The sequence below is a fragment of the Micropterus salmoides genome, unplaced genomic scaffold (assembly GCF_014851395.1).
Source record: "Micropterus salmoides isolate LMB-PRFRI ecotype aquatic unplaced genomic scaffold, ASM1485139v1 Ms_hic_scaffold_9, whole genome shotgun sequence".
Taxonomy (NCBI): domain Eukaryota; kingdom Metazoa; phylum Chordata; class Actinopteri; order Centrarchiformes; family Centrarchidae; genus Micropterus; species Micropterus salmoides.
Window position 1 is genome coordinate 30,472,855 of NW_024044681.1, and position 16,529 is coordinate 30,489,383.

Genomic DNA, 16,529 nt, shown 5'->3' on the forward strand with positions numbered 1-16,529 from the left:
CAGCCTGGCTTGACAGTTAGATTAAAACCATGTCTGCACATGTCCTAGAAAAACTACCCTAAAATAGCTGAGTTTGACTGCCTACAAGCCTCAAGTAAATATGTAGGCTAAGAAGCGAACTGTCCAAGCAACAGAGCAATAAAAAAATACGACATAGAAAAAGGAGAAGCTACAGGACAAGCGAAATAAAATCGGGAGTGTGGTATCAACTAAAAAGCAGAAACTGTGCTTTCAAAGCTGGTGACATACCTGCAAGCTCATTTGCTGGTCATAAAACCCCTTTTCTCTGCTATAAGCCACAGCTTACTGGTGTTGCAAATGTGAGTTTACCCTCCAGTACTTCCATAGCGGTGGTAACGGTAGCAGTAGAGGGGCAGGACAGCACCATAGCAGAGCTCCTTAGAAGGGCTGCCGGGCCACGGCTCGGCCGCACATATTCCGGGAAAGCGTGTCATCAGGCCGCTTAAGCCGCCCAAAGAATTGTCCATCTCACATGCACGCACTAATCTATGCAGGGTCACTCAAGGTAATCCCTGCCGAGCACTCCTCTTTGATTGGCACTCACAGCAGCACAGTGAGTTCTTTGGGCCTGTCAGATGGCTGGGCTGTACCAAATCAGCTACTTTAGAGAGGGGTGACTTTTTCTCTCTCTCTCTCTCTCTCTCTCGCTCTCTCAGAGGAACAGAAGAAAGAGGAAATGGAAAATGAAAAAAAAAAAACACCAACAGCACACACTCAGCGGATAAGCTGCCAGCGCTGACTCTGTCTCGCTGAGGGTTGTTTCACTCACTCGCCCTACATTCCACTGCTCTTGCTTTTGCTCACTCTGTCCTCTTCCTTCCTTCTCTAATGACTCACTCGAACTGCAGTAGTTAAGTCACACCAGTAGCTTGGAAAATCCACTACATCCTGATATGCATTACTCCAAACACCAAAAAAAACAAACATAAAACAGTACTCACTATGTTCTCATCAACCACAAGATGGTTCTTACATCAACTTCATGTGGCAATCTTTGGAAAACCTATGTTTTTTATGTAATTTTTGCAGGGGTAAAAACAATATTGCATGAACACAGATAGCGTTCTCCCCAATCAACTATCATTAACTCACAAGCTGCCAATACAGAAAGACATTTTTCCACACTTACTTGGCACTCAGAACAGAAATGGAAAAATCCTCTCAACTGCTGGTGGGTCCATACTATGAACCAAAAATGTAAAGGCAAACTAGAGGTGAATCACCCATGAAGAAATTGTACCAGTCACTTAGTAAAGTGAGAAGAACTGTCTTTGTGTTCAAGATGTAAACCTCCCATGTAAAGCAACAGTCAACAATCAACCCACTGTGTTACACAGTAGATATACTCGACACAGAATGTCCTGTACAAGGACTGCGGCATCAATGAAGTAGTGAAAAGCCCAGCAAAGAGACAACATCCACTAGAATAAGTGAAATCAATATTTAATGTCAGCCAGCGCAGGGTTGGGAGTTCTTGGGAGAATCTTTTTGTACTGGATTTTAGTGCAAGACAACAATTATATAAAGCCCTGAACACCAACACAAAGCTATCACTTTGGCATCTAGAAAGTTCACATTCCAGGTTTGACAGTGATTGCACACTGAGGCTTTAAAGGAAGGTGACTGAATGTCCTGGCCTGACCTTTTGTTTCACTGTGTCTATACGAGCAGAACACGGCAAATCACAATTATGTGTGTGTAGTTTTTAATGGATTTGAAACAGGGCTGCAACTAACAATTATTTTCACTATCGATTAATCAGCTGATTATTTTCTTGATTAATCGAGTACTTCTTTGTGTCTATTTAGTGTAAAAAAATAAAAAAAATTCCTAAAGCCCAAAGTAAAGCAGCAAATCCCCACAATTAAGAAGTTGACACCAATGAATACTTAAAGAATAATTACTAAATTAATTGTTTCCACTCTAATTTGAAAACCATTACTCAATAATCCAAATCAAACAAGACTGATGGTTTATGGTCACAATGGAGGCCATTACAAACCAGAAAACTAAATTGTCAGATAGCTTAAAGAAAGACACCTTGCTAATAGGTTATCCTCTAAATGGTTTAGGCCAGAAACAAATGATAATTTACTGGGAGCAACAACATCAGTTTTTGTAATCCTGGACATGTCTTCTTGTATGCAAACTCCCATTTGTATAATTAAACGATCTATGTAATCTATATTTGACTGTATTTAGAGACGTATACATATATTGTATCTTTTACATGCTTAATGGTAATGCATCTTTGGAAAACAAGCCAGTCAAACTGTAGCCATTTTTTAATAATCCAATAGTTGCTTGCATGCAACTCAAGAAAAAGGGTTCCCCCCTCTGCTTTCAGTTTCGCTCACCCTGACTCATGAATAGTGCCAGCAATACTACAGAAAGGTGTGGCTCATGTGTGATATACTGTATGTGGTAGACATACTGTAAATCTGTCACACACAAAATGTGCTGCCAGTCTGACAAGACATGAAACAGATGTGGCAAAAGAGTCAGACAAAACTAATACTGCAAACTCAGCAGGTATACCACCTGGAAGAGATGTTTAACCCCATGTAAATACTTATGTTTTTGTAAAAAGTTTGGTCAGATCTAAGATGTTAGACAAAGAAGAAATGAGCAGGACAAACTAAACACATATTTAATAAAATCTCAGGTTTACCTGGTTCCTTCCTCTCCGTCTTCCATAGTTTCGCCTCACCAGCGTCTTGTAGTTGTGGTTCTTCTTGGTCAAGTAGTAGTAAAGAACACAGTCAGCAACACACTGAAACAAGAAATGGCATGCTATTATAACATAACATATGACACTGAAATCGGAGACAACATATTCAAGCATTTACCATCAAGATGGAAAATTTATTAAGTGGATTTATATTCAGCCAATGGATGAAGGATTATGGTATTAAGTGCAGAGGTTTTAATATTGTTGTTTATTATGAAGGGGGGGGGGGGACTTCACTTGTAGAAAATATACTTAATATAAATGCTTAAAAAATGACGAATGCATCATTATACCTGCAGGGCTTTATTACAAAATGGAAATCTATTTAATTTTAACCAGTATTATGGTCTTGACTCCCAATAGAGTTTTGTGTTTTTGACTTTGGGAGAGTTCATCTTTAATGTGTTGCCCAAAACATCAACACATTAAATCTTGCTGTACATCCCAAAAATGTCCACTTATGAAAATACAAGAAACACTTCACCTTTCTCTCCAGATACGAGGCAATCAGGCCAAAGTTCTTGGGGTGTTGCACAAACCTGGAAGGAGACACCTGTTATTCATGTTCCAAAGCCAAAAATATATCAATAAATATAAGTCCAAGGTGGAAGTAAGGCCTATAAAAGCATATCTGCATGACAGACTTACAGGGAAAAACTGTGACCCAGTCATATTGTGCTGCCATAAATACAAAAACTTACTTCTCCTTAAAGATCTCCTTTTCGTGTTCGGTCCAAACATTCATAAACTGCCGGGCTTTGTACACCTTCATTGGGTCATCCATCAGGCCGTTCATGTTAATAAACTTCACTCGCCTCTGCTCAGAGTCGAACATCATGGGCGGGATGACTGACAACTGTCTCATCTGTTTCTCGTTGTTCTGTGGAACATAAACAGGGAAAGCGGCCACAGTTCAAATCCAAAGACACAGAAACAATGTGCTCCCTGCCTAAGTGACTTTTGTAGACTACACCAATCTTGAATATATATATATATATATATATATGCAATGCTACAAAGACTTCTCCTTAAAAACACTAACTGTGACACTTCGATTTGGGCTGTTGTCCTCTAGGTATGTAGTGTATATGTAATGTGTATTCACATCTACACCTTTAAAAAGGCACTGCAGATAGTACCCACCTCCTGCTCAGAAAGGCCATCTATGATTTCAGAAATCTCATGCTCGCTTCTTGCAATTGTTGCAGAAAGACCAGTTCCTCTTTGTCCAACCCTGCAGAAAACAGGAACATAGTGTGTTACAAATGTATTTTATATGTCACATTAAATTTGCATGCTGTGCAAAGACAATATCAGTTACATTCCATTCTTTTCATAGGAAAAGGTTTCCAAGCTTTCATGGCTTATTCACAGTTGTTTCTTTTCCAACCAAAACCTGAGTCAAATTGTTAATATGAGCGACAGGAAGCTCTGTTAACAAACAGAAACATGTACCCATTATTACCCATACCATTATTAAGGAATAAAAGAGTCTCTCTGACCAGTTATTACTTGCTTCCTCCGTCACGCTCTACCAGTCTGTATAAACTGTGCTGACATGCAAATTCTTACTTGGAGATTTCAATGAAAGCAAAACGTGTCAGTGCCATGAACAACCAGATGCTGGACCCTTACCCTGTCTCCCACCCTTCCTAAAGGCACCCAGACAGCCAGTGTCTCTGCCCAAAGTAGGCCACCACACACCAACTAGTGTCCTCCATTTAGGTGATAGCTGAACAGAGATCTTAAAAAGGAAGACAATTGTAATGTCTGAGTGTAGCTACAGGTTTTGTCAACATTGTTAATGCATCAAAAGTTTACTAGAGCGATTATGACTTCTATAGTCCCACCTTCTTTGATCACCTCCTTCACTGTTTTAAACAAAAAGTTTGTACTTCAGTTATTTGAGGTGATGTGCACAACCTATTGCTAGCAAAAAGGCCACTGCTGTAAGAAAAACAAACAAAAGCTCCCTATGTGTAAAGCATCATTGGGACTCCTGAAAGGTGCTATGAAAATACAAGCTGTTATCATAATCAGTTTATTCCACTTTAGGCTTCCATTTTGTCCTATCTGGGAGTCTACTCCCAGGCAGAAAAATCTGATCTGTGAAAAGAAACAGTGCTGGGAAATAACGACAGATAGGAATGCAGTTAATCTCCTTCTCCCAGCCAATTACGTGTCTGCATTACAGCTGCAACAAATACTCGATTAACTGACGGACGGAATTCTGAGCAAAAATCCTAAAAATAAAAACTATTTAAAAATCATCTTGTTCCAGCTTCTAAAATGTCAGTATTTGCTGTAATTTGAAGCCTTGGCCTGTATGAAAACACAGCCAACATTTCCGGTGGAATGAAATACATGCTATGGAATAGAGGAGGAAGTCTGTAAAGCTAAATTGTGATTAGAATCAGTGTGCTTCTGAACCAAGAACCAATCTCAGGCAAATGTATATTGTACCACAAAGAGGGTATAATGTCACCATGTTGACCAGCCACAGGTAAAGACAATTACCTCTGGAAGCGCTCCTGCTGCTCTCGCTGCTTACGGATCTCAGGGAATTGCCTTTCATAGTACTCCCGTGTTCTGCTCTCCTTGGCTTTGCGTCTGGGGTTGTTCTCCATTCGCTCCACCTTCTTCTCCCACGCTTCCATCAGCTGGTCATAGCGCTGGCAGATCTTCTGTTCCTGTGTATACAGCATGGAAAATACTCTATCAGGCGTGGGCGTCAATCCAAAAGACGTTCTTGGCAATGCAATGAGCCAGAAGATCCACAAGGAATATATATATTTTAGATATCTTGAGGGAGCTGATATTTTCATATCCTCAAATAACAGCCGTCACCTGCATCTGCACTGTAATCTTTAAACTGCTGACTTTAATACACACAAAAGGTCATTGAGATCTTCGGTTAATATAATGTTACACCAGTATAGGTCACTTAAAATAAAGGCTAATTTGAAAAAAAACAAAAAAAAAACTCATATACACCTTGTCCTGAAAAACAAATGATCCCAAATGAGCTCTGTTCAGATGCAACGGATAGACCTCAGTTTGTTGGAGGTACAGTAGATGTAATCTGCTGTTAGGTCACTGAGCAAAGCATCTCTAATTCCTATAGTCTGCAGGTGAACATGGACGGATCAGTGCATGTTTTCTTTTTGTAAAAAAAAAAAAAAAAAAAACAGACAGGCTGCAGAAACTTGAAGTGAGAGCAGAGTTGAGAGAGTACATGCTGTTCAGGAACTGGCTGTTTGTTGTGGGTTTGTCTGTCTTTTACATGCCTAATTCAGTGTCCTGAACCAGGCACAGTTTATTCTGATGCAACAATTCCTCTTATGAATAGCTTTCAGAAGTTCCTTTCAATTTTTTTTAATTTTAGGGACAGACACCGTTTTTTACTGCTAAAATGAATACTTTTACTGTACCAAAAATTCAAACTCAAACTACTTTCCAGAGGTGTACGAGTTAAATGTTTAGTGGAGATATGGAAAGACTCCTGCATTGGGAGTACAATACAGCCAAGTTTCCACTCTCTGCAGCAAAGGACAAACAATTCACCTTCCTCTTGGCATGAGGCCATGTGCACTCTGCCATTGTTTCAGAGTCCAAAAGGTCTGTCTGACCATGAGAGGGAGAAGCCAGAGAAAGGTGGGACTGACTGAACTGACTGAAGTGTTTCAACATGGGGTGAGATATTAAATTGCTGGTTACTGATAAGAAAGACTGAGAGACAGTCGTTTGGCCAGTCTATTTCTCAGATCTGTTCTTTGATGTGATAATATTTATTATTATACTGCATATAAAAGCAATTCTTGACCCACACAATACTTTGCAACAAATGGGGGAAATCAAGGCATTTCCTGTACTGTAAATACATCAGTGCATTATTTTTATTAGCCATGCTAGCAACACGGCTCGAGGGATGGCAATGTCGGTCAGTCGGTCCACAAGTTTGGCTGAGGCTGAAATATCTCAACAACTTCTGGATATTGAGCGTGTCAGTTTTCTGTAGCTTTAAGCAAAAAGGGAAGACACCACATATCAAAAGCTTTAACAATCCCAATAATAATATTTCCCCATGTCAGCTGAGGTCATCCGAGTGCTGATATGATATGACTTTTACACTGACCATAGGAATTAGTGGTGGCGCGAATGTTGTGTGCAGAGCACTGGCATGAATACCTGGAACTTCCACTATACTTTCATAACACAAGGACACTTACCCTTTGTTTACGAGCATGGTTCCTCCTCTTAAAAAATAAAATCAGCTTCTTCCTCATGACTTGGTTGCTAAAAGAGAACAACACTTATTCAGTAAAATGAAGATATTTCTATGTTCATTAGCAAAATTATTGTGGTATTTACCAAAAAAGCATACATAAGTGTAATTCATTTAAAAAAAAATTAAAAAAAAGGAAAAAAAAACTATTATTTCAGCAGAGAAGATCCAGTCAGTACAAAACCAAGAGTTAAGTCATCATTAGTAGGATTGTACTTAAAAACAAAACAAAAAAACCAATATATATAATTCCTCTCAATCATCACTTATGATCCACTAGAAGTGTGTCTGTATCAGCAGAGACTCATTTTGACTTATTTTCCTGTGTTCGGGCTGTTTCTGGGCGTCAACCTTTGAGTGCGAGGTTGGGACTATAAAAACGCAGCGACCAGGTTACATTGCCGTCTACATCTCTCTCCTCTGCTCTCTGTCTGTGTCATGGATGTCTCTCCAGCATCGGCACAGCACTAAAACTAAGCGTGGCTATTCGAGACCATGTATGTATACAGAGCTGCAGGTCTGTGACCTTGCAATGTGGTTCCTTCCAGCAGGGTTGTGCATGTTTATTTCTGCTTTAGAATGTAACAGCCGTGAAACATTGAAAAAAAAATTTTTTTTTTTCCTGATTCACTGGTTTGTAAACGCTAATGCCACTCCCTCTCTTCATTCCGACGCGCTGTATTTCTCTCGCTTGTTGAGCCAGGCCCAACTTCGAATCATGTATTTTTACATGACAAATCCTACTCATTATGCTTTTAAGTACTTCCTTTAGCTAGTACAAGAACATTATTTGAGGGATAGCGCTTGATTTTCCAAACACCCCCACCAAAAAACATCAAGGACATTGTTTATTTTACTGTGGCGGGTATAAAATACTGAGAACTCTTCTGTTTACACATGATGGTAGCTGTGGGGAGAGAATAAAGAGAGAGCTGACCCTGAGTGTGTGTCCTGTACAGCAGATTCCCACAGAGGTGGTCCCTGTACTGATAAAGACTGAGTCAGATGGGCCGCTCTCATGGTACAGACTGGTAAGGATTTGAACCTAGACAGCCTGGCCTTCAACCCCAAACACAACCCTACTTTAAACCCAGACACAGATACGTTCTTTCACTTCCTTTCTCAATTACTCTGCTTGGAGTCAGTAGGGCAACTCAGTCGGGTGACTCAGCAATGAGATTAGACAGAATTATCAGCTGGATTTATCTTGCTGAGGTCTGCATTACCTGCAACACTTTCCTCAGCTGTGATGTTTCCTATCCTGTTAGTGTGGCAAGCACCATGTCTTCTACAGTGTGCTTGCACTTTGCAAGGCTGACAGAGGTTCATGAAATAAGTGTAGATACTCACGTCTTGATGTTATCATGGTACACTTTGTGTCTGATGGCTGATTGTACAGGGGCTAAGAAGGGAAAAATGAGACCAGGAACACGTAGTGGATTAATAATTAGCTATAAGGCAAGCAGTAATGTCTAACCTGCTACTGAGCTAGCATGACCTCTTCCTCAAAGCTCATGCAAAGGCAAAAAATATTAGGAACAATTAAATCACATACCAGCTCAACCTTAGGACCAAGACCTTCCAGTATTTTATGGGCCTCTTCAGCTTTTTTCTAGAAAAAAGACCAAGCGTTAAAATCTGTATTTCATACTACAATTTGAGCAGAGCGAAAAACAAAACATTTTCATCTGGAAAAACTGCCCATCTGAATATTATCTGGGAGTTATGCTCAATGAAATCTCTCTCTCTGTGGTTACAGCATAAACAGAAGCTTCAAATTACCAAAGTAGATAAACATGGCCATGCATTGTTTAAAACATTTTTACAGCAATTTCAAATTAAAATTTCTGATAACTGATTCCGATATTGATCAAGGGTGTGATCTGTAACATAAAAAAGGGCAAATATTCAGGAAACCTATATATTAGATTAAAAATAAACTTACGCAAGTCCTTATTATATTTTGCTTGTTTTTAGATACATTTAATTTGCTGAATTGACAAACTGATACATTTCAAAAGTGAGCAGCAGCACCAGCCTGAAATGAGCGATAACAAAAAATTTAAAATAAAATTGGAAGAAAGAATGTTCATGATACAGCAAAATGAATAGGGTTGGCAACAACAATTTTCCTGACTTATTCAAGATCATCAGAATGATACTGAATAGCTTTTGATTTTTCCTTTTCAAAAGTCTACTTCTTAAGACTGCAACAATCACAGCTATCAGACAAAATGCTGTGCAGTGCTGGAGCAGCTTGGCAGCCTAAAGGGTTAATGGCTGACTGAGAAGGAAGGCGTGTCTCAGAACTCTCCTACCACAACACTGTCTGATCGACATGAACTACAGTAACCTCCGTAAACACACACTCACTCGCCTATCACTCAACTGAAATAACAGACAATGCCTCGACTGTTTGGGGGACTTTTTTGTGTTTGTTGTATTTTTTTTAATTATGAAATGACCTAAAAAATTTTACACTGCAGTAAAAACATGGTTACTTTCTAACACTAATACCTGCAAAACATTAGTAATGCAAAAACAATAGAACAACCCAACAGCAGACTTAAATATTATTTCTGAAAATTAAAACTACGACAGGGATGAGGATACTCGTGAAGAGCTGAGCCATGAGCAACCACAAATGTTCAAGCCATATCTTGTCATGTAGACTGTTTTTTGCCAACTCTGTGGCAAAAATATTGCATTTCCTATATTTGCTGCTCCACTATAAAGCCTCCCACTGCCGGTGGGCAACTTAAATGTGAAGCAGAAGCAGCAAAAGTTAAGTTTGCATCAGCAGTAACTAATCACAATTCCGGTGCAGCTGAAAGCGATCAGTAAACAGTCAAACTGGGCTGATATTTAAAAGAACAAAACAGGCACATAGGAGTGAAACTAAACTCCAAACCACAGAAATTCAGTTAGAGGCTACACTATGAACTGAGAGCTTAACACAGACAGAGTTAAGCCATCAGTTTAGCGAAATGACTTGTTTTGAGGGAGGAGACTGTCACTGGTTAGGCGTGGTGGTGATGGTTATCCCTTGCTGTGAGAAACACGTGTTCTCAGATTGGCGTGGCTCTGCAGGACCCATGCCGGGCTGGTGGAAAAACCAAAGTAATCTCTTCCAGCTTTGAGGATGCACAGAGATAACACACAAAAGAATAGCTGCAATTTTTTGGAACACAAACAAAATGACCAAGAGGAACTGAGGAGAACCAATGCTTGTGTGTTTTAGGGTGTGCAGCAGATGACTAACCCTGTTCTCATCGTAGATGATCTGGACTATGCTGCGGTGCTTGTGCTCCACTGGGGGAGGGGTCACTGGCTTTTCTGGCTCCACTGGCTTCGCCGCTTCCTCCTCCAGTTGTTGCTAAGAAACAACACCAACACAAAACATTTTGACCTATAACACCCAAGCAAGGAAAAACAAGAAGGGGGAGGGGGTGCTCCTTCCTTCTATACATGACACAATTAAACATTTTGTATTATTTTATCTGTATTCATTTTCAGATGGAAAAATGCAAAAACACAGACGCATGTACGGTGTGTTGATCTGATCTCAGCTTGTGATATCTGAGGCCAATGAAGGCATTATCATTATTCTCATCATTATTCTCTAAAGCCTTGTCAAGTATAGATTTTTTTTTTAACAGAATGGAGGGTTTCTACCATTGAGGCCAATGTTGATACAGACAGACGAGCTGAACGGAAATGTGTTTGGTAGGTCAATGTTTACAAGTTAAAGATTATGTAAACTACCAGGTTACAGGGACGAGGTTAGGAGTTCCTGAAATACCTCGAATAAACAAATAAAAGCCTGAAAATATTGGGATAATGCAGTCTGAAAAACTGAGAAGTATTCTTTCCCAGTAAAGATCAGCTTACATTCCTATCTAATGAGACGGAATACCAAAAAAGATAGCAGCCACAAACTAGATTAAAACAAGCTAATCCAAATAGGACAATAGGCCGTAGCTCTAGAGATCTGTTTTTCAAGAGCATCTTATTGGGAAAAGACACACATCAGATGATGGACATAAAGATGTGTAAAAGCATCTTATAGCACAGGTGAATTGCTTTCAAACACAGTTGATGCAGTGCAAAGTGCAACCTAATGCTCCGTGTGCTGATTAAAACGCCTCACTGAGAAGACAAGCTAGCCTGAAGGGCTAAGCCTCCTGAGCCTCTCACCAACACTGAGTACAGCCTGTTAACATTAACACCAGAGAGACTGAACACAAGTTTCTCAAGGAGGGAAATACACTGTCAAACTTGCTCTTACAAAATGTAATAATTACACTAAAAGATAAATCAACTACAATAATTTTACATCTACTATGGCAGCTTACAATTACACATATTTTATAAAAGCAATGAGCCATTTACGTTTGAGGTCTCCTCACTGGTATTCTAAAATTAGTGTCACTTCAGTCTTTCATGGGTTATTGCTTATTATTGTATTCTTGATGCATGCTCGGAGACAAAAGGTTTAGCTGCGTAACCAACCTGCTTTTTCTTCAACTTGAAAATCTGCTGCTCCACTTTAGCAATCTCTCTGTCCACACGGTCCATACTCTGGATCAGCTCCTCCTTGGATAGTTTGGAAGGAGAAGTGTCCTGCTCTTCACCCATGTGTAGTGTAGGTCCTCCTGGGGACTCCACTTTGACAGTGAACTGAGACTCCTGGCAAAAACAAAACATTTCATTGAGCTTGCAAAATTCTACAGCACAAGATCTTTGCAAAACCAAATGATTGTATTCGGTCCCCACAGCCAGTGAGGCGATGTCAGAAAAGGTCCTACCTTTTGGTGGTGACTGTTTCTACTTCCAGATAGTATCCACAAACACATGCTAACATTATAAATCACAGAAGTTCTTTCTCATTATGAAAAGAGGGCTATGAAAGTTCACAGGTGCTGTAAACCATAGTGTAGCAACGTGAGGTCCCACACTTGTATGGACAAAAACACAAATGAGATCAAATGTGACTTCTTGATTTGCAAAAGTAGGTGAAGAGGAACAGGGCCCACCTTTTTGACCTCCACAGTGGCTCTTAGACTGTCCTGTACTGTATGGGTTAAGGGCAGCACAATACCCCCAGCCATGGGAGGGGTGCGGGTCATTTGGGCCTCAGCAACAGTCTCCATGCGTGGGCGTTTAGCCTCCAAAGCCTCATGCTCAGGCTGGGCTGTGATGGAGTGAAACTGCTGTTCATAACCATGCCGTCTCTCTGGAGGCCTGAAGAATAGAAGTAAACAAGACATTTACAGACATATCAGCAGCTACATCCGGCTGTCTGGATGTATGATTCCCAAACTGTAATCTGGAGAGCGCATCCCTGAGGGACCACAAAAAGATAAACATCTCTACAATATATTCCCTAATATTAAAGAATTGAAAAAAAACCTTCATCTGGAGGGCACGTATGAGGATGCACTTATCTGTTAGATATTTAGGCAGCTGGCTGGACATTTGAAGTGAAGCCTTTACCTTTCAGTTCCAGGGTGGAATTCAGACAGTAAAGATGGTCTTCTCCGACCCTGTGGATCTTGCATGTGAGTCCGATAGTCTGGGACGGTGAAATCCTGAAGGTAAGAAGTCCACACCACAAACAACTTTATAAAGCAATTTGATCAAGGTTACGACAGTATGATCGAGTGGAGGTCTGGATGTAATGCAATGGACAGGTCTGCTGACAGGAAAAGGAAAAGAAATAAAACACAATATCACGAATTCCTCCAAAACTACAACTAAAACAAAGCACTTAACAGATGCAGCAACCACACCATCCTTACAGCGAGGCAAAGTCCTGTCTACACTAGACAACACATCCATCTGATGCAACAGATACGCTTCAGCTTTAAAAATCAATACAGCTGTCTACACTGGCTGCTTCATTCAAGCTTTACAAACTAACTGTGTGACTGTGACCTGAAGCATCATTTAAGTCTTTTCAAGGTGCATTTATTTGTCATTCTACAACACAGGACAGCACAATGTATCGTTATCAGCTGTCTGAAAGGCGTCCTGGTGGCCACTGACCATTTATTAGCAACGTCCATTGCCAACCAGTAGCACTGCTCCTATCAGGCTAACTAAATGAATTTTATTTATGTCAAGAAAATTGATTCAAACCTTTCAGTACTCCAAAGCTTTTAGAAAAAAAAAAAGCTATTGGGTAAAGAACACTTAAATGTTATCAACACAGCGTGACCTCTAAACAAGCAAATGCAGTTACAGGAAACATTTCCAAACTCCAGTTGTTTCCCCAGATTTAGGCAAACAATCCAAATGCCCAGAAACGTACTTTTGACAGTTTTCTGTGAAAGTAAGCTTCTAAGTAGTATGTCATCCAAAAACAAACATTATCCAATATTCACAACAATCAAATGACCATGCAACTGGAAATTGAGCTGAAATTAAATACTACAAACTTTATAGAGATGTGACTGAACTGAATACTGTGTTCAGTATTGAGACCATGATTATCATTATTATTTATTCATCTTAATTTGACAAATCTCTTATGTTACAGTTCACATAAACCTATGAACATGCCTGAAATGTACAAGTAAAATTTCTTTCTTCACATAAAAATGCACGTCTTATTTGAGTTCAAATATTTGTAAAACCAGATTCAATAAAAAAGAATACTAATGCAACCACGGCAAGCAAGTCATCGAAAAATCAGTGACATTTCACTTGTTGGTTGTCTACATAGTGACAAATTCTGGCAACTGAGAGCCCTTAAGCTAAAGCCGCACCAAACACGCGGCCTCCAACTTGTTTTCTGTGTGAAGCTGCAAATCTGTTGTGAAGAGGTGCGCAGACACACGTTACCTATTCATATTAACCGCCAACCCAGGTTTAACTAACTGCTAATTGTAATACAGTTACATAGTTTCGATTCTTTATATCTTCTTTATAACCTGCCACTCAGCAGAAAACCTCGAGCAAAACTTCAGATTTCAGGTCCCATGAAGTGGTTTCTCACCATTTTCGCTGTAAAGCATTGTAGAAGAGTCAACATGTAAAAGCCGACAGTATCGAGAGTGCTGACCCCAGTACAACAAATGTAACTGTTGGCTCAAATACAATACAGAGGGAAGGTTTCACCTGTTGGTGGCGCGTGCCGGTAAAGGTGTACTGGACAGAATGTGGTGGGTATCTGCTCTGCTCGCTGCTGAAGCTCCCCTGACTGGGAGGGTAGCCCGAGCTACTGGACATCCTGGCTCAGTGCTAGCGGGCTGCTGCTGCTTCACGAATCAGAGATTGTAGCTAGACCATGGTAGGATACACAAACCACCTGCACCAAGACAGAAACACAAAATAGATTTTACATCTTAAGCATTAGGATGAATATATCCAAGAATATTAAATGTATTATATGAGAAAATGTAAGAAGAGAATCAGTTGACTAAGATGAAGTTAGATATATTAGGTGGTACTGTCAAAACAATATACAGCATTCTGAGAGCATCAGACAGAAAGTGTGGTCTATTGAGTATATAGTGTGCTATAAAGTTAATATGCACTACATAAACACTAGAAGCAACAGTGGGAAATGCCACAAATCTTGATGAGAGTATGTTGTTTAAAACACTGATCTTATTTGACCAAGAAAGGTAGCGCAATCCATCACCTTTCATCCCTCTTTTCTCAAATATTTCTGTGTTTCTGCGTTGCCGAGTATCGGCCTCAAGCACTGCCCTGTTGATATCACCTCTTGCTGCCAGTGCAGGTAATAAAATCAGAATCCAAATCCATCCTTGCACGTCCGTTAATACAAGTACAGGTATTTAAGCCAGAAGTGCAAGGATGATCTTGGAACAACTAGCGCATTAAAAAAAAAATAAAAAGACTACTGTGCAGCTGCAGCTCTGGAAAACATCAACACAGTATTACTGTGGATGGAAGGATCAGGATCCTGTTCTTCCAAAAAAAAAAAAAAAAAAAAAAAAAAAAAAAAACTGAGGTAGCTTTATTTGATTGTTCATGATTTGTTAGCCTGGAATATTTTGTTTTTTTTAATGGTCTAAATTTCTTTTAGCACTGTTGTCACTGTTCATTGAGCATTTAGATCTTCCCAAACCTTAACGAAGTAGTTTTAGTTGCCTTAACCTTATCTGCATATGAATGTACTTCTAATGAAAAAAAGATTTTTCAAAGTTTTAACGCATTTTACACATGAAACATGATAGCAAATTATTTAAAATCAATTGTTCATGCACTTTAATCTCTTCTAAAAAACAATATGTTGTTTATTGAAAGGGACTGGAAGGGTGTGTCACTTCATAGTTATAATAATTTTTAGATTTTAAACATTCCTCAGATATTAAATAACTGGTAAAGAGCACATCTCCATGTGCCAACCAATCATATCAGCAGTGATTATGGTTTTCTAAATTCCACTCATGTCACCCCATTGTTATCTATTTTAACTATATGCAAGATTAAAAAAGCAAAAGTTGTATTTAAACAAACATTAAATTAGCAGGTTTATTTTAGCTGCTTAACATCATGTTAGCCTAGATCAGTTAAGCAACATACAAAGAACAGGATGCAGGACAGTGCCATGAAGCACGGTAATGCTTTTTGAAGAATGTCTGTTATCTAAATAAAAAAAGCGTACACATCTGACATCCCAGTACTTTGCAACTGAACAATTTCAATTATTTATGTGTAGCAAAAACCAAACACAGACACAGGAAAAGTCTGCGTGTTGTGACATCAGTGGATTTTGTTTGGCTCCTTTTGTCATTCTTCATAGGGATCCACTGTATGAATCTGTGTCCTGCTTGTTCCATCATTTTTATTCTAGGTCTGGAAGATTTACAGCTTGACCACCATGCCAAGACATTATGACGCCAACTTCCTGGGTGGAAAAGCTACAACCACTGCCACCATAACCAGGACGGGAAACTGTTATTTTATTTTTTCAATCCGCATGCCACAGAGTGCACTGGGTCCCAGAATTCGAGATTCACTTACACAATTTCAGAAATTATACTAAAAATATCATCTGTGTAACAAAAAAAAAAAAGACACAGTCCGCAGATAATGCAGCTGGTAAATGTTCAGGTTTTACCATTAACTAAAAGAGCTATTTATACATTTACCACTTCCTATTTAAAATGACATGACTTTGAATGATACATTTATAAACCATAGCAGCGGTAAACAGGGTTGATATGTCTCCTGTCTTCTATACAAAGCCAGCACTGGACTGGTAGTGAATCTGGTTATTAAAAGTAAATGAGGCAAAGTTTTATTTTCAGCAGTACCATTTGGCGTTGAACCAAACTAACAAATCAGCTCGAAAGAAATCCTCAAATTTAAGAGGCAGAAATACATGTCACAATGTGAAGAGACAATGAAACAACAGAAAACCTCTCAAAGTGCTCCCAGCAGCCTCAAGATATTACAACCACCTTTTGTGTTTTACTTTTACTGTTCCGTTTTTCTAAACTTAATTTAATTTGCTCC

At 39.4% G+C, this 16,529-nt stretch overlaps 1 protein-coding gene across 1 annotated transcript in view; it reads right to left on the reverse strand.

Moving 5' to 3' along the window:
• Positions 1-16,529, reverse strand: part of ncor1 (nuclear receptor corepressor 1) — a 50,225-nt gene that overhangs the window by 32,442 nt on the left and 1,254 nt on the right. The window contains 14 exon segments of the mRNA XM_038708308.1: positions 2,693-2,794; positions 3,237-3,291; positions 3,454-3,632; positions 3,896-3,986; positions 5,270-5,442; positions 6,982-7,048; positions 8,388-8,409; positions 8,412-8,439; positions 8,593-8,649; positions 10,300-10,413; positions 11,550-11,726; positions 12,074-12,281; positions 12,534-12,628; positions 14,160-14,349. Coding sequence (XP_038564236.1) covers positions 2,693-2,794; positions 3,237-3,291; positions 3,454-3,632; positions 3,896-3,986; positions 5,270-5,442; positions 6,982-7,048; positions 8,388-8,409; positions 8,412-8,439; positions 8,593-8,649; positions 10,300-10,413; positions 11,550-11,726; positions 12,074-12,281; positions 12,534-12,628; positions 14,160-14,270 — 1,479 coding nt within the window. The 5' untranslated portion in view covers positions 14,271-14,349.